Raw genomic sequence first — 23267 nt, forward strand, 5'->3', positions numbered from 1 at the left:
GCATATATTATTCTTTGTGTAACATGTTGTTTTCTAATGTAAATGTATCCCATAATGGAACAAAATATCTGTAACTTGGCTCCCGAGTGGCGTAACAGAAATGCGTTCGGCCTATCATGCAGAGATCACAAATACGAATCCTGAAAACAAAAAGTGTCTGGGAGTCCAAGAGAGCAAAATCAGTTGTGCTCTTTGAGTGGGAGGGGCATATTCTTCCTTCACTTGTCAATCACAGTGACACTAGCTAATAGGCTAGTGTGAGCTCTAACCCTTCCTACTTGGTGGCTGTGCTGTGATAGGGAGAGTTAGCTAATGGGTGGGAATTGGCAAGACCCCATGGGGAGAAAAAGAAGGAAAAATATCACTCCATACAGGTACAAAACATCTAAAAGTTTTAAGAAGATTACAACTAGTATAGTGGCTCAATCGTTAAACCGCCCACTACTGATTGCAAACTCAATATTTGGGTTGTAATCTGCAGTAGTACAGTGATGAGCTGGATGCTTTCCTCTTCCTATCCAGGCCGTTGGGAAGATCTTCTCTGGCTTGGCTCAGTGTGGAGCCTGGGGCTGCTTCGACGAGTTCAACCGCATCGATGCCTCCGTGCTGTCCGTCATCTCCTCCCAGATCCAGACCATCCGCCACGCGCTCATCCTGCAGCTCAAGACTTTCCACGTGAGTTGCATCATCTTCTGTCATCTTTTCATTTTAAAACGTTTTAATGCCATGGAGTTTAAGGGAATTTTAATCCTGTGGTCATGTATGATCTTGATTTGCTGATAGTTTGAGGGTCAGGAGATCAGTCTGGATTCACGAATGGGGATCTTCATCACCATGAACCCGGGTTACGCCGGGCGTACTGAACTTCCCGAATCGGTGAAGGCTCTGTTCCGGCCTGTGGTGGTCATCGTTCCCGACCTCCAGCAGATCTGTGAGATCATGCTGTTCTCAGAAGGCTTCCTCATGGCCAAGGTGACCATCTCAGATATTCTAGTATAGAGTTCAAGTAGTTGTGTGTAGTCAAAAAATAATGATGGCGCACGGTTACTGTTACCACACCAAAATTGATTATTTTTCCATCACAGCATGTCACAGCATAGTGTTTCTTTCCTCATATACCACAGCATTTTAACAACAATGACAATTTTGTATTGATTAAAGATTGACATGTCATACTTTTTAATCCATTTATTGGTGCATTTAATCTTTGGAACGTCCCAGAAGCATGTCAGTTCCTGTTCTCGCTTATGTTATAGCAACTATAAATGGTCGTTCCACAAACCGCGACATGTCAGCTCCTCTGAAAGTGACTCCGACTGATGCAAGGTGCTGACACTGGAGACTCCTTCCATAAATACTAAATACAGAAATTTATGTATACATTAATACAGAAATACATTATGTGGTATTTTCATCCTTCAAAAATAAGCTCAGAAATAAGAAATTTGTTGTGATTTTCATATTTATATTGCATTTATTCATCTTAAAGGGCTGATGACATGAACATGATTCTATGCAATTTCTTAAATAAACTATACAACATGGCAAACATGTTAGATTTCTGATATAATTACGTGAAAAGAAGCTGTTGTTACGCGAATATCCAACTTCTAATTGCACAGCGCAAGAAAACTGGGTCCGTGGCTCGCGGCCATGTTGTGACATCAGCGGAAGAACACGCTGCGGTTCACTGGCTGTTCTACTCTGGTTCTACTCAATGGAAATGGCGCATGAAAACGCCGGTGAACTCTCTAGTGCTAGCTCTTCCTCTTCTGGGAGTCTAGAATTGTGCTGATCTCTTCCGAATAGAATCTATGATAGCCTACCCTCGTTACCCTTTGCCTCTCGTTGCTAGGCGGCAGTTACATGAAAGCCGCAAGCTTTCACAAGCAAATACATGACTGATATCACGCCGACTTTATGATTACATTTATGATTATCATGTAGAATCTATAGCTCTACGTACCTTTATCTTATGTCGTTTCACAACACATGTTCTGACAGGAGGACTGTCTTTGGATCCGGCATAGCTACTAGTAGACCCCCTCCGGAATACTGGCAGTGTTGCCAGATTGGGAGGTTTCCCGCCCAATTGGGAGGTTTCAAGTGCATTTTGGTGGGTTTTGAACATATTTTGGGCTGGAAAACTTCAGCAGTATCTGGCAACAGATCTGGAAACAGATACTGCTGACGTTTTCCAGCCCAAAATATGTTCAAAACCCACCAAAATGCACTTGAAACCGCCCAACTGGGCGGGAAACCTCCCAATCTGACAACACTGTGTAGGCACTGCTGATGGTAGTAACACACGTTTGTGCTGAACTGAACACCCAAGAGATTCCTTTAAGCTGGGAAGGGTGTCAAAACAATCCAAATCGAAGTGTTCAGAGTACAGGACGGATGTTGGTGAGGGCTCCCACTTGTCACGAGTGCGCCTGACTTGCTTCACCCACTTCGCATGCAGCTCGGGATCTCTGGGAAACTTGAATAAACTTACCCCATCCTTGTAGGTTTTGGAGCAAAAGCTGGCAACACAACACGAAGGCATAATAACTATATATATATATATATATATATATATATATATATATATATATATGTCTAATAAAAATACTAATAATTATAAACTGAACACCTGTTGCATCAACAACAAACTGGTAAGTTAGGAGGAAGGTTCTTTCGCTGATGTCATATAGCCCCTCCTCCTCTTTCGTCTCCTGGGTGCTGCAGCCCCGTCAAATTTGCCCAAATAGCCGCGTTTATCATCATAACTTGTAAAATAGGCGCCTTCGTGAATTAATATATGGATCATCGGGAATTACTTTTTATGTTATAAAACATCGCCAAAGATGTCAAAAACGTGTCATCAGCACTTTAAGTACTGGTAGTGTTCCTAAACTCTTAAACAGCTAGGGTCCAAACTTTAATTTCTTCATATCTTTTAATTTAATTAAATTGTAGTAACAAACTAGTATATAATACATCTGTAATTTTACTATCCAGCATCCAGGTATGCAGCTCCTTTAAAAAACTATAGAAGAAAATTCCAATTTTATGTTACATTCTTTTTTTTGTGGAGATTGTGCACATTTTATGTATTTTGAAACAAATCTAATTATGGCCTGCATTTAAGTATTATCAGATTACCCAAGTGAACGTAAATGTTGATCTGATTAATCGTGGTTTCTGTGTTGTAGGTGCTGGCGAAGAAGATGACGGTGCTGTATAAACTGGCCCGGGAGCAGCTGTCCAAACAGTCTCACTATGATTTCGGGCTGCGTGCGCTCAAATCTGTTTTAGTCATGGCAGGAGAGCTGAAGAGAGGATCCCCTGAGCTCAACGAGGTAAGAAACACTTGTACATCCTAAACAGAACTTTTCACTTCCTTGACAACTAATACTAAACTGTCCCCTGATCTGCTGAGAGGTTTAGTAAACCTTTAGTGCTGATATTTTGCTTTTCTCTCTGTCAGGATGTGGTGCTGATGCGAGCTCTGAGGGACATGAACCTCCCAAAATTTGTCTTCGAGGATGTCCCGCTGTTCCTGGGACTGATCTCGGACCTGTTCCCAGGACTGGACTGCCCACGTGTGCGCTACCCCGACTTTAATGATGCTGTAGAGACCATCCTGCAGGAGAATAAATACATTCTGCTGCCCAATCAGGTGCCTCCATGGAGATTAACATAGATTTATCTCAGAAGAGACTGTTCTGGATGTTTCTGTATGAATAGCTTAAGTTAGAACTCGTTGGATATTTGTTTAGGAAAAAAAACCCCTGAATGAGCTGTTACTATAGAAATTGTAATATATCAGAACGAGTGCATTAATATAAACCTATGCTATTGTCAGAGCTGCTGTTATAGAATTATTAATCAACACCAGTCACAGTCCAGAATTCAACAGGACTGCTGAGGATTTGTTAACACCTGATTAAACCCATGATACTCATATCGCGATATTTGAATTGATATCACGATATTGGTATTATATCATCATATCGCCCAGCCATTACATTTGCATTGACATTTAGATCGTTTTGCAGATGCCCTTAAAGAAGCACTTAGCAGTCTCTTTCAAAAACATATTCTTGTACTAGGTCAAGGACTAAGAGTACCATTGAGCTAAAGTCATTGCGTATAAATCCATTGCTATATAGTATAAAATAATTCCCTGTTCCAAAGCGCTGGTGATTTTATTGGTCTTTTTTATGTTCTGGCTGCAGGTGGATAAAGTGGTCCAGATGTACGAGACAATGATGACCAGACACACGACCATGGTGGTGGGACCCACGGGAGGGGGCAAATCTGTGGTTATTAGTACTCTGTGCCAAGCCCAGACTAGGTCTCTGCCTCTTAAACGTCTCTTGAACTGTGCGTACTGTGTATCTATGCATTCTATAACTAAACTATCCGTACTGTGTATCGTGTGCCATTCAGGCTGGGGCTGATGACCAGACTGTACGCACTAAACCCCAAAGCCATGAGCGTGATTGAGCTCTATGGCATTCTGGATCCTGATACTCGAGACTGGACTGATGGGATTCTGTCCAACATCTTCCGAGACATCAACAAACCCACAGACAAAAAAGAGAAAAGGTAAGAAAAGGTAGCAGTCTGCAAATGCTTCCGCAGAAAATTGATAATTAGAGCCATAATTTGGCAAATGATGGCAAGTGCATAAGTGCTTCTTTTATAAACTGCTTATAAAAGAATAATGATGATGGAGGCCAGGTCATTAAATGAAATCAAACTCAGAATGATTAATAATAAAAGTGTTAATTACAGCTCGGATTATTCATGCAGCAATATACTGGTGATAATATTAGAGCTCCGTTAGATTTATTTCAACACTCACCATCTTCTCATTCATATAGCATCATGTTAATCTGTTTTATTTTTCATTTTTATATTGTGGGCGGCACGGTGGTGTAGTGGTTAGCGCTGTCGCCTCACAGCAAGAAGGTCCTGGGTTCGAGCCCCAGGGCCGGCGAGGGCCTTTCTGTGCGGAGTTTGCATGTTCTCCCCGTGTCCGCGTGGGTTTCCTCCGGGTGCTCCGGTTTCCCCCACAGTCCAAAGACATGCAGGTTAGGTTAACTGGTGACTCTAAATTGAGCGTAGGTGTGAATGTGAGTGTGAATGGTTGTCTGTGTCTATGTGTCAGCCCTGTGATGACCTGGCGACTTGTCCAGGGTGAACCCCGCCTTTCGCCCGTAGTCAGCTGGGATAGGCTCCAGCTTGCCTGCGACCCTGTAGAAGGATAAAGCGGCTAGAGATAATGAGATGAGATGAGATTTTTATATTGTCTTTTGCTTTTATGTCACATCGTATTTGACACTTTGACAGCAACAGGAAAAATAATTTTTTTATTCTTTTTCAGTCCGTATTTTCTATCCCTGTTTTTTTTTTTCGGGTTTAAAGGCCAATGAATGTGTTTAGACAATATTAAAAAGCCCTGCTTCTGTTCTTCTGATGCTTCTGTTCAAGAAAAACCTGGAAACATCATGAACTGCGTGAACTACACGCAGATCATTTTAATAATCTGATGATCTGAATGTGAAGCAGGGGCATAACCTGACTCTGAATACCTGTAACTCTCCCCACACATACAATTTCCCTTCAGTGGAACTCAAAGACACAAACCTGTTCCACTCTGACAACACCAATGCCCCCGTGCTCAAACTGAGCTCCATGAAGACATGGTGTGTCAAGGTTGCACAGAGCCCTGGCTGAACTCAACCCTACTGAACACTTTTGGGATGAACTGGAACACCGACTGCACCCCAGATCTCCTCACCCAACATCAGTGCCTGATCTCACGAATGCTCTTGTAGCTGAGCAGAATGAATACAAATCCAACAAGGACATATGGCTGACTTTTGGACTGAATGCAGCCCATAATGATTAAACGCGTTAAGGTTGATGCGGTGTTAATGAATGAACACTAATAGTCAGCATTTATTGCACCCCACAGGTACATCCTGTTTGACGGGGATGTAGACGCGCTGTGGGTGGAGAACATGAACTCGGTGATGGATGATAACAAGCTGCTGACGCTCGCTAACGGAGAGAGGATCCGTCTCCAGGGTCACTGCGCTCTCCTGTTTGAGGTGATGACAGTCAATGATTTACAGATTAATCCTGGGTTCATGCCGGATGTATAACGTAATCACTGTGTCAAACATTACGTGTAACTTGCCTTCCATCCATTCACACTGGACATGTTTCAGCTGTGATTCTGTACGAGCTACTGAAAAAGCAACAGCACAGTTTGATTTTAATCTGTTTTGGCAACTCAAATTGCTATACGGGATTATATAACAGTATATAAGAAAAAAAACAACGAGGAAATCTGCTCTGTACTCCACCATAGTCAGTGCTGAACTGAATGTTTTTTTTTCTCAGACTGCCCTGAAGAGGGCGCTAATACAACCTGGACATGAACAGCTCATACTGCTAAGTCTTGTTCATTTTTTATTGCGATTTAAAACTGATTTATGTTTAACTGGTTCCTTGATGTTGGTGTAAAGTGAGTATCATTACTCACAGATGCTTTGGTATGGAGTTGAACAGTGAATTTGAGCTTTTGCCTTCTGGGAGGCATTTCAGAGTGCCTTGTTACAGAAGGAATAGATACAAGAACTCCTTTGTGCCACATTCCATCACACTCTTAAACCAGAGGAAGATCAAATGAGCACATTATTGTAGACCACATACTAGGTTTTTTTTTTCAACTAGTTTTTAAATTATTTTTATGATGAATGTTTGTTGATGTTGTTTGATGTGTGTTGTTTCTATGTCTTGAGGGCATCTGGTAGATCATGTAAATCAAATTTCCGTTTTACGGATAATAAAGTTTTATCTTATCTTATCTTACACTTTGCACAAGCATCCCGTTTTTGTAGAGTGTGACTGTCTGAATAGCAACCTGAGATGAGATTTCACCCAGATGTTTGCTTTCAGGTTGGAGATTTGCAGTACGCTTCTCCTGCCACCGTGTCTCGCTGTGGAATGGTGTTTGTGGACCCCAAAAATCTCCGCTATGCCCCCTACTGGCAGAAATGGGTGAACAACAGGCCTGCGACAGTAAGAGATGAACCTGCAGTGCAATAACAGTGTGGTAACTTTCTTTTCTTGAGTTGCGTTTTAAGATATTAATACAAATTTTGGTCACAGGAGCAAGACGGTCTGAACAGACTGTTCGAGAAATACGTCCCCAGCACCATCGACATGATCGTGGAGGGAATCATAGACGGGAAACAAGGAGAGAAACTGAAGACGATCGTCCCACAGACTGATCTGAACATGGTGAGCTGATCACATTTCACTATTAGACAAATAATTTAATGTCTTATCTGATTACATTTTTATAGTAATGAGAAGGTTGTGTATATTTAATTTCAAACAGCTTTTAAACTTACCTGCACAAAGACAGCACAAACTCAAAGTCTGTAGGTGATGATCACTCTACCTTGATGGTCTTCTGCTCTGCAGGTGGTGCAGTTGTCGATGATGTTGGATGCTCTGCTAGAACCTGCAGAGTTCTCCTCTGACGAGCTGGAGAGTTTCTTCATCGAAGCTTTGTACTGCTCGCTCGGAGCCTCGCTCTTAGACAGAGGCCGGAAGACGTTTGATGAATTCATTAAGAGGCTGTCCTGTCTCACCATCGTCCACGATGAGAACACGCTCGCCAGCCCTGGAGAACTACCAGGTAATTTTCAAAATCAAAACGGTTCTCTTTCTTTTTATTTATTATTTGGTTGTTGTGGCCTTGATTTTTCTTGTGTGTAATTATTTCCAGCTCAAGAGTTACCATGCACTTCTAAAAAGTTGGTCCATCTTTAATTTTTTTATTCATGAGAAACTGGATAATAAGTAAGAAAAATACACAGAAAAAGACAGAGTGAAGAAAACTTGAAGGATGATGAAAATTAAAGGAGGGAGAGACAAAAGGAAAAGAAAAAAGTGGGAAAAAAGAAGTGAAAAAGAAAAGGGAAACCATGAAAGACAAAGGAAGAAGAAAACTAGAAGGAAAAGGAAGGGAGGGAAACATAAAAAGGAACAGAAATTATTGAAAAAGTAAAGTATGAAACATAAAAGAAGAAGAACATTAAAAGAGGGAGGGAGGGAAGGAAAGAACGAAAACTTAAATAATTGAAAAAAGAAGTGGAAAAGGGAAATATGAAGCAGGGTAAAAGAAGACTTACCTAGAGATAGGGGAGAGAAGGAACGAAGGAAAACAAAAAAATAAAAGAAAGAACAGGGATCGGGAAGATGGAGGAAGAAGAAAATCTAAGGGAGGGAGGGAGAGAAGGAAGGAAGGCGGGAAAACAAAAAAGAACTGAAAAAGGGAAATATGAAACAGGAAGAAAGAAGGCTAATTAGAGATCGGGGAGAAATGGAATGAAATGAAAAGGAAAAAAGAAAGAAGAGGGATTGGGAAGATGGAGGAAGAAGAAAATCTAAGGAAAGAAGGAAGGAAGAAAAAATGAAGGGAAATGGGAAAAAAGAAGAAACAAGAAAATTCACAGGGAGGAAAAAAGATAGACAGAAATTGAAAAAAAAAGAAGAAAAAAGTAGCATGTAATGAATGAAGAACTTTCTAAACACAATAATGTTTTTAAACTTATACTGGCATGATATTAAATATTAGATTTACGATGTGAGGGTTTTTTAAAAGTATGACATCACTGTGTGGGCAGGGCTGGGGTGGGATTTAATCAAGGAGAGTTAAACTTGACGTTAAAAGTGTTTTTCTTTATACAAATTCCATCTCATTTACAGGTTTAAAAAGGTGAATAAACACCATATCTCTACCTGAAAAGGGAATTAATCACGCCTTTCCGTTGTTTTGTATAGATTAGATGTTACAGATCTGTATTATTGTTTCAGGTTTCCTGCCGACTCTTTATGATTTCCACTTCGATGCGAGCACAAAGAAATGGACTCCCTGGAGCTCGCTGGTTCCTAAATACATCCACAACCCTGACACCAAATTCATCGACATTCTCGGTAAAGTTACAGTCATACTTTTAAACTTTAATAAGCATTAATTTATCATGTTTGTTCTTTCTGCTTACAGTATGTTGTGTTCTGTTTTTGTTTTACAACCTTGTGGATACAATCTCACTAATTTAGTTGCATCAGCATGGAGACTATAGACTCAGCAGATGGACTGCGTTTCGTATAAAGAGAACATTGCTGGCTGAATATTTCTTTAAGATGATCTGCTATAGATATCTATACCGCCCTCTTTCAGTGCCCACCGTCGACACCACTCGCACCACCTGGCTGTTGGAGCAGATGGTGACGGTGAAGAGGCCTGTCGTGCTGGTGGGGGAGTCTGGAACCTCGAAAACAGCCACCACGCAGAACTTCCTCAACAGTCTGAACCCCGACACGACCGTTAGTCACGCAGATGTTTTCCATTATGCTGTATTCCTTAAATGTCAGACCATTACGTTTGAAACTTTTTTTTTTTTGTATTCCAGTTGGTTCTGACTATCAATTTCTCATCAAGAACCACCTCCATGGATCTACAGAGGAACCTGGAGGCCAGCGTTGAGAAGAGGACCAAGGAGACCTACGGCCCTCCCATGGGCAAAAGACTGCTGGTGTTTATGGATGACCTCAACATGCCACGAGTGTGTATAATAGTGCATGTTATTGAAAAAAACAGTGTTCACACACACACGTTGGTACTTGCTGCCATCTACAAATATGAACTGAACTTCACTGTGTATGAATATACTGTATTTATGGGTTTTTTCCCTCTCGTTCACGCTCGTAGGTGGATGAGTATGGCACGCAGCAGCCCATAGCCCTGCTGAAGCTGCTATTGGACAGGGGCGGGATGTACGACCGGGGAAAAGAACTCAACTGCAAGATGCTGAAGGACCTGGGCTTCATCGCAGCTATGGGGAAAGCAGGAGGAGGTCGTAACGAGGTGGATCCTCGCTTCATCTCCCTCTTCAGTGTGTTCAACATCCCGTTTCCCGAGGAGGAATCTCTGCATCTTATCTACTCCTTGATCCTGAAGGGTCACACAAGGGTGAGAGACGCATTATTAAAACAGCAATTAGTTAAAAATAGACAGACACAATCATGATGCTAGCTAGTGAGCACCTAGCATTACGTTCCTCAGCTTATGACACTAATGCAGTTATGATGCATAAACAACATGCCCTGAAGTGTTTTATTCCTCTTGTACCACAGTAATTTGTCAAAGATTACAATTTTTGCATTTATTATAAATTAGAATAGCACATCATACTTTTTATCCCTTTATAGTTACATTTAATGTAGGAGTTTAAACTCCTCTGCTCTGAAGACGTCGGAAAACTTAACGTTATAGTTAAGTTATATCTCTGATTGATACAAAGCGCCGACACTGGAGACTCCTTCCATAAATCATAAATGTTCAGTAAACATGTTTGTCCTTATGGAAAACTTCACCGGATCAACAATTATATATTTTTTAATGCTGTTTTAGAAAATACTGTTATAGAAAAGGGGTGGCACAGTGGTGTAGTGGTTAGCGCTGTCGCCTCACAGCAAGAAGGTCCGGGTTCGAGCCCCGTGGCCGGCGAGGGCCTTTCTGTGCGGAGTTTGCATGTTCTCCCCGTGTCCGCGTGGGTTTCCTCCGGGTGCTCCGGTTTCCCCCACAGTCCAAAGACATGCAGGTTAGGTTAACTGGTGACTCTAAATTGAGCGTAGGTGTGAATGTGAGTGTGAATGGTTGTCTGTGTCTATGTGTCAGCCCTGTGATGACCTGGCGACTTGTCCAGGGTGTACCCCGCCTCTCGCCCATAGTCAGCTGGGATAGGCTCCAGCTTGCCTGCGACCCTGTAGAAGGATAAAGCGGCTACAGATAATGAGATGAGATGTTATAGAAAATTAATCAACGCCTTCTGACAAATCAGAATCCAGAATTCAGCAGTGCTGTGGGATAAGGAATAATTTACTTCTCAGGAAGACGTTGATAAATAAATGAAGCAAAATATATATATATATTTAACAGTTATTCCACGAAATCGAGTCGTACATGAGCTGATAGGTGACAAGGTGTGTAGCACCGAGTTGTCTATAATCCATGTACGACGAGATTGAGTGGAATAACGGTTTTATTCTATCCACATTCACTGGATTTTGAGAAACAGAGCATTTTTATTTTTATTTTTTGCAAATTCGATAAATAAGAACTTTATACAAAATGTCCAACAAAATAATTTCCGCTTAGAATCTAAACAAACCGGAGAAATGACAGGAGCAATTTGTGAAAAATGCGATAATAATAATTCTTGAAAGATAAAAAAAGATACATTTTTACCATCAATTGTTGCTTTTTTTGTATTTTTGGGGTTTTGTTTTCAAGTAGAGTTTTTATTTAGTCCTCGGTTGGTTCAGCAACACGCGCCGCCATTTTGTTTTTCTTTCCTCATGGTATATGAGCTGATAGCCTAGTAGTAGAGTAGCCAATCAGAGTGCACGATTGCTCATATCCAGTGAATGTGGATAGAACATATATGTATATGCACGTGTGCTGTTTCTACTGTTTAGCTAACGAGTTCTGGTGTTTTTAAAGCCATTTGAGGAAAGCGTTCAGAAAATCTGTGAAACACTGACCTTCTGCACACTGGAGCTGTATAAAGCCATCATTAAAGACCTGCCGCCAACTCCTTCGAAGTTCCACTACATCTTCAACCTGAGGGATCTGTCCAGGGTGTATAACGGCCTGGTCCTGACCAACGAAGAGAGGTTAGAACACTCCTCTGCTACATAGCCTCTGATCAGACAGAACCTTCATTTTGTAATTTGTTTCATTGTTTCTGATCATGATTCGTTGCAGGTTCCTGACGGTTACGCAGTTTGTGCGGGTCTGGAGGAACGAGTGTCTGAGAGTGTTCCATGACAGGCTCATCAACGAAACCGACAAAGCTCTTGTGAGTCACTCCATCCATTGACGGTTTCTAAAACACTAGCACCACATGTCTCTCTTCATTCATCATGCTGTCTCTCTTCCTACTGATCCACCGGTGAATGGTTCTGGTGTTGGTTCGAGCAATCAGCAAACCTTTCTCTTTTTTATAAAAAAACGTAATTTAAGAATAACAATTTCTATCCAAGATGTTAATTTTCGCACACTGTGCACAACCTCTTCTTCCCATAGTGCTGTTGAATTCTGGATTGTGATTGGTCAGAAGATCTTGATTAATGATTAATTTTCTATGACAGCAGCTCTGACAGTAGTGCATGTTTAAATTTATGCACTCTCTTTTTATATGTTATGTTATCGTTTCTATAGTAACAGCTCGTTCACAGGGACTTGTACGGCAGACGCGTCACATAAATGTATTTTAAAAAGTCATTGTTTTGGTGAAGTTTTCTGTAAACTTTAACAGTTATGGAAGGAGTCTCCAGTGTCAGTGCTGTGTAACAGTCAGAGCTTTCTGTCGTCTTCAGGACAGAGGAGTTTACGCTTCTTTCATTTTCTTGGTAACATGACAAGCTATGGTTTTTTTGTTTGGTTGGTTTTTTTGGTCTTGTTAACTTCATGAGAGCAAAAAAGAGAGACTGGTGAAGTAATTACTGTTTATAGCTGCTATAGTGCAAGTGAGAATAGGAGCTAACTTCATAATGTATGATATATCGTAAAAATTGTAATCGTTAATAAATTTTTGTTACATTAGAGGAATAAAACACTTCCAGACTTGCTGTTATAGGAATGTAATCAACTTTAATGGGGGTTGATTATTTTCTGAAAACAGTCCAACAACGAGTGTTTCATTCATGCGAGTGTACATGCTAAAATGACAGAAAATTTTAAAGTGACATTTCAGCAACCTTACCTTAAAGATCACTTATGGAAGAATCAGTCATAATTACTTAAGATGTTCATCAGCAACACGTTACTTAGAACATGTATATCTGGAAATCTTATCTCTGAATATTAACATTTCAAGCTCACTGCTCGATGTCTACATGGATAGCTAATGTTAGCCGATATATGAAACAATAAGTGATGAATATATTTTATCCAGGCTACACTCAGCTATTAATTAATCTTTATTATTGTCAATGTGTTTGCTGTCTCTAGGTCCAGGGACACATTAAAAACCTGATAGAGGAGCATTTCAAATCTGATCTGGAGTCAGCTATGAGAGACCCCATCCTGTTTGGAGATTACAGAACAGCTCTCACCGAGTCTGAGCCCAGAGTCTATGAGGACATTCAGGATTACGATGCCTGCAAGGCTCTTTTCCAGGTGCTGGCATCAGGTGAACTCGATACATCTCTGAAACATGAACTCTTAGCATCATCCACATCATTGGTGTTCTCCATTTCTCTTACAGGAGATCCTTGAGGAGTACAACGAGTGCAAGACCAAGATGAACCTGGTGCTCTTTGATGATGCGCTGGACCACCTGACCAGAATCCATCGTATCATCAGGATGGACCGTGGCCACGCCCTTTTAGTGGGAGTGGGAGGGTCTGGGAAACAGTCCTTAACCAAACTGGCTGCTTTCACTGCAGGATGTGAGGTAATACATTTTTCTAATAACAGAACCACAGTAGTATTGCTAAAATTAGGACCTATGACTTATCTGGTGAGGTGTTTTGGCTGTAGGAGGTGTTTGAGATTGTGTTGAGTCGAGGATACTCGGAGAATAACTTGCGTGAAGATCTGAAGACTCTTTACATAAAGCTGGGCATTGAGAATAAGAAAACTGTGTTCCTCTTTACTGATGCTCATGTGGCCGAGGAGGGCTTCCTGGAGCTCATCAACAACATGCTCACCTCAGGTACATGGTTTTGGATTTCTGGACAATAACAGCATCACCATGTATGCAAAATTTATAAAACCACTGTCTGAAAATGACTGGAGCCTTTTACAAGTGCCAATTATTTTCTTCATTCTTGTTGAAGAATTAATATATGAACTCAAAGACACGCCCACATTACCATCTATGGTCTTTAAGAGACACACACTTGGAGCCACTCTTATTTCTACATATGGATACCAAGGCACACTGCTTTCATTTCGACCTGGCCTCAAAGACACGCCCACTTGAGCATTTATAGTCTTAAAGTGCCATTCCACCATTGGATGTATTCTTTGGCATAAAATACAATATGTTTTATGACAACATGGCTAGACAGAGAAATCTTTTAGCTTCAAAATGATATATCAAACATAATTTTTTGACAACGACAAGTATATTAATTTTGCGACCAAAGTCACCTACCCTTTTAATTTCCGCGCGGTAGTGAAACGTGATGTCATCGGCAGGTTCCCCTTCTTGTGTACCACGTCACGTGTGACGTGGCACAGATTATCAGCAATGGCGGATAGAACGCGATTTCCACTTGTCGATTGCTGTGCCGATATTCACCATCGACCGTCTCCTTTGGGCATCACTTGCTATTTTCCTTCGCTTCTTTTCCGAAGCTGACAATCGCGTTCTATCCGCCATTGCTGATAATCTGTGCCACGTCACACGTGACATGGTACACAAGAAGGGGAACCTGCCGATTAATTATCATTAATGGTCTAAAGACACACCCACTCTTTTTTGATCAACAGGACCATACACCCCTCTATCAATCATCCAACCACAAATAGGATTTTAAAATCTCAACTGGTGTTTCATCACGAAACAGTACTTATAAGTGTATGATGCGTTAGAGAAAACAAAGAAATCATACATAAATCATATTGAAGACGTGCTGGTATGGAATGTAGCTTTGTGATCATCTGTGCGTACAGGAATGGTTCCAGCGCTGTTCCCTGATGACGAGAAGGAGTCCATCCTGAACCAGATCCGCGACGAGGCTCTGAAGATGGGCTCGGGGCCGTCCAAAGACAGCGTGTGGCAGTACTTCGTGAACAAGAGTGCCAGCAACCTGCACATCATCCTGGGCATGTCTCCTGTAGGGGACGTCCTCCGAACACGCTGCAGGAACTTCCCAGGTAAAAAGGGAGGTGGTGTACAATGTGCGGCAGCCATTTTATATATTTATATTTCACTCTGCATGATACAGATAAATATAAAAGTTTATGCACCCTCAGTTAAAAAATGCTGAAATCAATGATATTTATGGAAGTGTATTATGGCCACACCAGAAAAAAAAATCAGTATTGCATAATAAGAAGAAACCTTTATTTGTCACATGCACACTTCAAGCACAGTGAAATTCGTCCTCTGCATTTAACCCATCTGAAGCAGTGAACACATGCACACACTCAGAGCAGTGGGCAGCCACACCAGAGCGCCTGGGGAGCAGTCAGGGGTTCGGTACCTCGCTCAAGGGCACCTCAGCCCAAAGCGGCCCCATGTTAACCTACTGCATGTCTTTGGACTGTGGGGGAAACCGGAGCACCCGGAGGAAACCCACGCAGACACGGGGAGAACATGCAAACTCCACACAGAAAGGCCCTCGCCGGCCACTGGGCTCGAACCCGGACCTTCTTGCTGTGAGGCAACCGTGCAAACCACTACACCACCGTACTGCGAAAAGTTTCATGTTTTAACAGTATAAATGATCATGTTATAACTTGAAATGGTTCACATAATAATGTGAAAAATATATTGTTATAATACTAACGTGAAAAGTTTAGTATTCTCATCTCTCATCTCATTATCTGTAGCCGCTTTATCCTGTTCTACAGGGTCGCAGGCGAGCTGGAGCCTATCCCAGCTGACTACAGGTGAAAGGCGGGGTTCACCCTGGACAAGTCGCCAGGTCATCACAGGGCTGACACATAGACACAGACAACCATTCACACTCACATTCACACCTACGCTCAATTTAGAGTCACCAGTTAACCTAACCTGCATGTCTTTGGACTGTGGGGGAAACCGGAGCACCCGGAGGAAACCCACGCAGACACGGGGAGAACATGCAAACTCCGCACAGAAAGGCCCTCGCCGGCCACGGGGCTCGAACCCAGACCTTCTTGCTGTGAGGCGACAGCGCTAACCACTACACCACCGTGCCGCCTAAGTTTAGTATTATAACAATATATTTTTCACATTATTATGTGAACCATTTCAAGTTATAACATGATCATTTATACTGTTAAAACATGAAACTTTTCATGTTATAACATTTTGACTTTAAACTCATGTTTGAATCTATGGTTTGAATGAAGTGTGTGGAGAATAAACTGGGTAATATAGCTCATTTACATGATTTGATTAAGTTCTATTTCATGCTTGGGTTGAGACATGGCAAGAGTCTACTGTTACTGAATACAGTGGATGACACTAATAATTATGCACACTCTCAAAAGGATTTTAAAATTCATGGGGCTGTACAGAAGGAGGAATGAGTCTGACCCCCTGGATGTACAGTAGTTTGTAACCATGGAGCCATCCTTGCTCCTCCAGCCAATAAATGAGAAATTACGCTACCGCCAGCAGGTCGGACTCCTTCTGATACGGATTTTTTTTTCTTTTTTCCAGTGTGGCAACAATACGCTTCCGTAGATATTTAATATGAGTTAGGATTTCACAGAAATTATCTTATGTAACAAAAATGCTCAGGTTCAGTCAAAATTATATTCATTAATATAATATAATATAAATGTGAACTTTTATTTCACTTTTTATTCCTCTAAGGCACTTTTGTAAGTATTTTGCTCTTTTGTTGTCTTTGTATACACTGCAAAAATATTGAAAACTGAAATTAGTGAAATGATGCTGCATGGACAGATAATTTTATTTGATAAGACATCTTAGAATAAGTTGGTTGCAATCTAGAACTAGGTTTAATAATCTCAGAATAGGCGTCTTGTATTTTTCTAATAGGAAATGCTCGATCGTTTCAACTATTTTCAAGATAATTATTTTCACTTGCTAAGACATCATTTTTTGCAGTGTATAATCTTTTCTGAGTGTTGTTTCCAATGTTGTTATTCTGAAATTACTGTATTGGAGACATAATGGAGTCATTGGGCACCTTAATGAGTGTGTGTGTGTGTGTGTGTGTGTGTGTGTGTGTGTGTGTGTGTGTGTGTTCAGGGCTTGTGAATAACACCGGTATTGATTGGTTCCTCCCGTGGCCTCCTCAGGCTCTACATGCAGTCGCACAGTCCTTCTTGGGTAAGTCTATAAAAACGCCATGTTTATACACAGATATAAAGAGAGCACAATAGGGGAGTAGTTTATTTGCTGATGATTTAAAAATGTTTATTTCCTAAAGTACAACCCATTATGCTTTTTATCCTTTGATAGTTAGCATTTTAATATCTGCAGAACAAGTTAGTTCCTGTACTCACTTAGGTTACTAAGAAACTGAAAAAGTATAAACTCCTCAGTCCTGAAGATGTCAGAAAGCTTTACTCTAAAGATAAAAAATTATTAAAATACTATACACTGCTGCGATGACCTGGCGACTTGTCCAGGGTGTACCCCGCCTCTCGCCCATAGTCAGCTGGGATAGGCTCCAGCTTGCCTGCGACCCTGTAGAACAGGATAAAGCGGCTACAGATAATGGATAGATGGATGGATGGATACTATACACTATAAAGTTAACTTTATCTTGATCAGGTGTTTGGCCATGTCATGTTTGGAACCACAGGGCAGATAAATATTAAAATGGTGATTATATAGCTTGAATTGTAGAGATATTTGCTGCAGATGGGTAACCAATTGGTGTATCTAGATTATCTGTTCACTGTGTTGGTTCATCTCCTGTTCCAGGTGAGAGCCCGATGATACCCAAGGACCATACCGAGGCAGTGATAGGTCACGTGTGTATGGTGCACGGCTTGGTCGGTGAGTACAGCATCTTGTTCCAGCAGAAGCTGCGCCGCAGTAACTACGTCACCCCCAAAAACTACCTGGACTTCATCAACACCTACTCCACCCTACTGGAGGACAAGGACCAGTACATCCTCGGTGAGGATACAGCTCACTGCTCTGTGTGTGTGTGTTTAAACGTGTGTATAAAGGAACCGAGTTGAGAATAAATGCTACAGTTAAATTAACTTAAATTAAAAGTGCATTTTTCAACCATCTTTGGTTTTTAAACATCCAAGCCAGGAAAACTGGGTTAGACCACATCTGGTAAAACCTTCTGCTCTGTGTGTGTTGTAGGCCAGTGTAAGCGACTGGAAGGAGGTTTGGATAAATTGGAGGAGGCCAGCGTACAGCTCGCCGAGCTCAACACCAAGCTGGCTGAGCAGAAGGTGGTTCTGGCCGAGAAGTCCTCCGCCTGTGAGATCCTGCTGAATGAGATCTCCACCAACACAACCGTCGGTCAGTGTCAATATACATAAACCAATATGGCTCTGATTTTTGACCCTGATTACCAGATATCTTGGATGATAGATATGATTAGGATCATGCTAACTGCTGTGTTCTTAATGAAGCTGAGGAGAAGAAGAAGCTAGCAGAGGAGAAGGCTGAGGAGATCGCAGAGCAGAATCAAATGATCTCCATTGAGAAAAAGGATGCTGAGAGCTCTCTGGCCGAGGCTCTGCCTGCTTTGGAGGCAGCTCGCACCGCCCTGCAGGACCTGGATAAGTCTGACGTCACTGAGATCAGGTGAGTGCACACTGGAGATTCTCACCTGAGAGCCGCGGTTTATTCTTTATTCGTCACATGCACACTTCAAGCACAGTGAAATTCATCCTCTGCATTTAACCCATCTGAAGCAGTGAACACACGCACACACTCAGAGCAGTGGGCAGCCACACCAGAGCGCCTGGGGAGCAGTCAGGGGCTCGGTACCTCGCTCAAGGGCACCTCAGCCCAAGGCCGCCCCACGTCAACCTAACTGCATGTCTTTGGACTGTGGGGGAAACCGGAGCACCCGGAGGAAACCCACGCAGAGAACATGCAAACTCCACACAGAAAGGCCCTCGCCAGCCGCTGGGTTCGAACCCAGAACCTTCTTGCTGTGAGGCGACTGTGCTAACCACTACACCACTGTGCCGCCCAAAACAATTACCACCCTAGATGGGACTCAAACCCACAATCCCTGGCTTAGGAGGCCAGTGCCTTATCCATTAAGCTACTGGGGCTTTTTATATTTGTGTATTCCATAATCTTACATGATCCTAGTGTATATGTAACATGAACACCAGGCTTCCCTGATAATGCAGATGAGACATGTTTTGTTGCCAAACGGTTCTTTTCTTTAAGAGTCACTAAAGTGAATCGGTATCAGTCACTGCCCTGTACTGAGTCATTTCTTTTGTTCAATTACTGCTGACGAGCTTCGCAATCGCCAACCTCAAAACTGAAACATGGAAACCAGCGCTCTACATCTCCACACATATCCATAACCCACATCATGATTATCAAAACGATTTTCAACTGTATGTGATTCAGTGAATCATCTTTCGTTCAGTGACTCATTGTTTGAATAAGTGAATCTTTTGGTCATTACACCTTTTTTAAAAAATGTTATATCTATAAATGTTTTTTAAACATCTGTGACTTGTGGGGGCGGCACGGTGGTGTAGTGGTTAGCGCTGTCGCCTCATAGCAAGAAGGTCCGGGTTCGAGCCCCGTGGCCTGCGAGGGCCTTTCTGTGCGGAGTTTGCATGTTCTCCCCGTGTCCGCGTGGGTTTCCTCCGGGTGCTCCGGTTTCCCCCACAGTCCAAAGACATGCAGGTTAGGTTAACTGGTGACTCTAAATTGAGCGTAGGTGTGAATGTGAGTGTGAATGGTTGTCTGTGTCTATGTGTCAGCCCTGTGATGACCTGGCGACTTGTCCAGGGTGAACCCCGCCTTTCGCCCGTAGTCAGCTGGGATAGGCTCCAGCTCGCCTGCGACCCTGTAGAAGGATAAAGCGGTTAGAGATAATGAAATAATGTGACTTATGGAAGTTGGATTTGTAACCGTGTGTGTGTGTGTGTGTGTGTGTGTCAAACTTGACTCAGTGAATCATTTTGGTCATGACCAAGATTCGATCCTTTGTTGTTCAGTGAATCAAGTGAGTCAGTGAGTTCAATAGGGCTCATTCAGCCAAAGCTGAAGATTTCCAGTGTTACAGTAATAATCTGAGTGTAAACAATAATTCTTCCAACACATACACATAAAAGCATTTTATAAAATAACACAAAACATCAACACCAGAATCATTTCTGTTTTAACTTGAAGTCTGGAGTACTGAACTGATGGAGACTTAAGTGCAAACTGTTCTTCACATCCTTTTCAAGGAAACGAACTTCAGGCAAACCATCTCATCTCATCTCATTATCTCTAGCCGCTTTATCCTTCTACAGGGTCGCAGGCAAGCTGGAGCCTATCCCAGCTGACTACGGGTGAAAGGCGGGGTACACCCTGGACAAGTCGCCAGGTCATCACAGGGCTGACACATAGACACAGACAACCATTCACACTCACACCTACGGTCAATTTAGAGTCACCAGTTAACCTAACCTGCATGTCTTTGGACTGTGGGGGAAACCGGAGCACCCGGAGGAAACCCACGCGGACACGGGGAGAACATGCAAACTCCGCACAGAAAGGCCCTCGCCGGCCCCGGGGCTCGAACCCAGGACCTTCTTGCTGTGAGGCGACAGCGCTAACCACTACACCACCGTGCCGCCCAGGCAAACCATCATTTACAAAATATAACCTTAAATTACAGACTAGAATCATCCATCTCCATTTTTGTCCTAGTAACGTTGTGTCTAACGTCATTTGTGGATTTATTTATTTGCTTGTTTGTTTTGGGTGTGTTGTCACCTGTGGTCTTCCCTGCGTCATGCAGATCCTTCGCCAAGCCGCCGCACCAGGTGCAGGTGGTGTGTGAGTGTATCCTGGTCATACGTGGTTATAAAGAGATTAACTGGAAGACTGCTAAAGGCATGATGTCAGAGGCCAACTTCCTGCGCTCGCTCATGGAGATGGACTGCGACTCCATCAGCAAGGGACAGGTCAATACTGTACGAGGTGAGATGTGCTGTGATAAATTAATTTTCCTGTTTGTTTATTTATTTTTGACAGTAAGAGATTTTTTTATCAATATGCGCACCAGTTTATGAAGTTTAAACGATACACTAACTATAAACTAACAGGTGATGGAAGTAAAATGTTTGTGAAACTTTTGTGTTGTTATTTGTTATTAGACCTGTAACACTCTTATATAAAACACTCTGTGTCATGCTGTTAGAGGAAAATAATCAACCACCTGGAGTTGTGATGAAGCAGAGTTACTCTCACCACCCCAAAGTTGAATATTTTCCTATAACAGCACGTTCCTAAGTGTTTTATTCCTCTTACACCACAGCAATTTGAGAACAATTACATGTTTGTGTAGGAAATTACAAGACATCATGATTTTTATCCACTTATAGTTACATTTAGTCTGGCGGCTCATCCAGGAAAACAAATTAGTTCCTGTTGCCACTTACAGCTATAAACAGTAGTTCCATGTTGTTACCAGACTCTCTTTTTCCTCTATCTTGAATTTAGCACAGCTCGTCATGTTACTGAGAAACCATGAAGAAGCGTAAACTCCTCTGAAACTTAAAGTTACAGCTTTACATCTATCCGACTGTCACAAAGCGCTGACACTAGATAGAGACGCCTTCGAACTTCACCATATCAACAATTAGACAATCTGTTTATGTGGCGCGTCCGCTGTACAAGTCCCTGTGAATGAGCTGTTACTATAGAAACGTGTGCATTGATGATGATGATGCCCTTTATTGTCACTAGTCACATGGACCAGCGAAATTAGCCGTCAACCTGTCCGTACATATACAACATACAATTGACATAGGGTAGACAGGACAGGAAGACAGGGATAAAGATAAAAAGGAAACACAGCATGAGGAGAGATAAGGAAAAAAAAAGAACACCCCCCACTATGCTCCTGTCAGGAGTACAGTGTGGGAACATTTAAAAAAAAACTTTGCATAAGCACAACTGCAACACAGGTACACTTTAAACACGGGACTTGAGAGAGGTAATCCAGCGCAAGCAAGCAGCCGTCCGCTCCTGCAGCCATGAAGGCACTGGTCACGCACCCGCTTGTCACACTGGGGGTAAAAATGGCGACCGCGGAGAGTGAGAGAGGAATTTGAGGAATCAGAGTGTCTCCCGGCATTGACCTTCAGGGGGAAATGTTTTCTCAGCAATGGCCTAAAACAAGGCCGGTTCTGTCTCAGGGCGCCGAAAGCTGCTCCGAGATAACAACCATTTTGTGGTTAAAGTTCTGAATGTCCACAGTCCAAGTGCCAACAGCTTTGCCCACCACTCCAATATCGGGCAGCTTTGTGGGGCTTTGAACAGCTGTCACCGTTGTCTGATTTCCTCGATATACCAGGGCAATGCCTAATCCAATCAGCAAAAGTCCTGTAATCATGGTTCTGAATAGGTAGATATCTTCAATGTCCTCCACAGAAAGAATCGCCAGGCACACGACCCGCCACCGCTCCCACGTGTCCATCGTGTAACCAGCCGCAAACGTTCCGGCAGGACCAACGGGTTCCCCCGAACCCAAAACTGTGTCAGTTTCGTTAGGAGACCAGTTTATCAATTCCATGCTTTTTAGTTTAGAAAGTAATGCAGGAAGAGTCTATTAATATAAACCTGTGACATGCAGCTGCACTGCTGTCAGAGCTGCTCTTATAGATGGTATTAACATGACAAACACTCATGCTGTTGTCTTCTGTTCTCATCAGGCTTCCTGAAGAACCTGAACACATCATTTGAGGAGATGCAGGCCATCAGTAAAGCCGGCTCTGGCATGCTGAAATTCGTCGAGGCCGTCATGGGTTACTGTGACGTAGCCCGAGAGATCAAACCCAAGAGAGAGAAGGTTTAATAAACATCTAACTTTCTGCTCATGCTTTACTGCAAACTGAATTTAAATATCTAAAAAAAAAGGGAGCATTTCTTGTTTATGGATGGGACTGTAGTTATGTATAGACGAGTAATTATGTATATTATTTAATGAGTTTTGTAGCTTTGTCAGATTTATTTACTTCTTCACAGGTCAATAATAAACATGACTGTTTTCCAGGTGGCCAAGCTGGAGAAGAACTACTTCCAGAGCAAGCGTGAGCTGGAGCGCATCCAGAGCGAGCTGGAGGGCATCCAGAATGAGCTGGGGGCTTTGAGACAGAAGTACGATGATGCCATGGCGGAGAAGCAGCAGCTGCAGGAGGAGGCTGAGCTCATGGAGCGCAGGCTCGTCGCTGCCGACAAGCTCATCACTGGACTCGGATCAGAGAACGAGCGGTCAGAAAAAGAACAAACTGCTCCTTAAAAATTTATCAGTCTGCAAAATTTAATATACACTCT

At 42.4% G+C, this 23267-nt stretch overlaps 1 protein-coding gene across 1 annotated transcript in view; it reads left to right on the forward strand.

The window, feature by feature from the left end:
* Positions 1 to 23267, forward strand: part of dnah10 (dynein axonemal heavy chain 10) — a 111534-nt gene that overhangs the window by 58849 nt on the left and 29418 nt on the right. The window contains exons 33-59 of the mRNA XM_060907535.1: positions 523 to 675; positions 784 to 972; positions 3198 to 3344; positions 3473 to 3664; positions 4224 to 4342; positions 4438 to 4596; positions 5972 to 6107; positions 6961 to 7083; positions 7174 to 7305; positions 7492 to 7708; positions 8890 to 9009; positions 9257 to 9402; positions 9489 to 9641; positions 9788 to 10048; positions 11582 to 11754; positions 11846 to 11939; positions 13094 to 13261; positions 13350 to 13538; positions 13625 to 13799; positions 14765 to 14968; positions 17022 to 17102; positions 17703 to 17900; positions 18099 to 18260; positions 18374 to 18548; positions 20728 to 20909; positions 22646 to 22782; positions 22987 to 23204. Of these exons, the coding sequence (XP_060763518.1) occupies positions 523 to 675; positions 784 to 972; positions 3198 to 3344; positions 3473 to 3664; positions 4224 to 4342; positions 4438 to 4596; positions 5972 to 6107; positions 6961 to 7083; positions 7174 to 7305; positions 7492 to 7708; positions 8890 to 9009; positions 9257 to 9402; positions 9489 to 9641; positions 9788 to 10048; positions 11582 to 11754; positions 11846 to 11939; positions 13094 to 13261; positions 13350 to 13538; positions 13625 to 13799; positions 14765 to 14968; positions 17022 to 17102; positions 17703 to 17900; positions 18099 to 18260; positions 18374 to 18548; positions 20728 to 20909; positions 22646 to 22782; positions 22987 to 23204 (4403 nt within the window). The remainder of the gene's footprint in view (positions 1 to 522; positions 676 to 783; positions 973 to 3197; positions 3345 to 3472; positions 3665 to 4223; positions 4343 to 4437; positions 4597 to 5971; positions 6108 to 6960; positions 7084 to 7173; positions 7306 to 7491; positions 7709 to 8889; positions 9010 to 9256; positions 9403 to 9488; positions 9642 to 9787; positions 10049 to 11581; positions 11755 to 11845; positions 11940 to 13093; positions 13262 to 13349; positions 13539 to 13624; positions 13800 to 14764; positions 14969 to 17021; positions 17103 to 17702; positions 17901 to 18098; positions 18261 to 18373; positions 18549 to 20727; positions 20910 to 22645; positions 22783 to 22986; positions 23205 to 23267) is intronic.

Source organism: Neoarius graeffei, chromosome 24 (assembly GCF_027579695.1).
Source record: "Neoarius graeffei isolate fNeoGra1 chromosome 24, fNeoGra1.pri, whole genome shotgun sequence".
In the NCBI taxonomy this organism is placed as follows: Eukaryota; Metazoa; Chordata; class Actinopteri; order Siluriformes; family Ariidae; genus Neoarius; species Neoarius graeffei.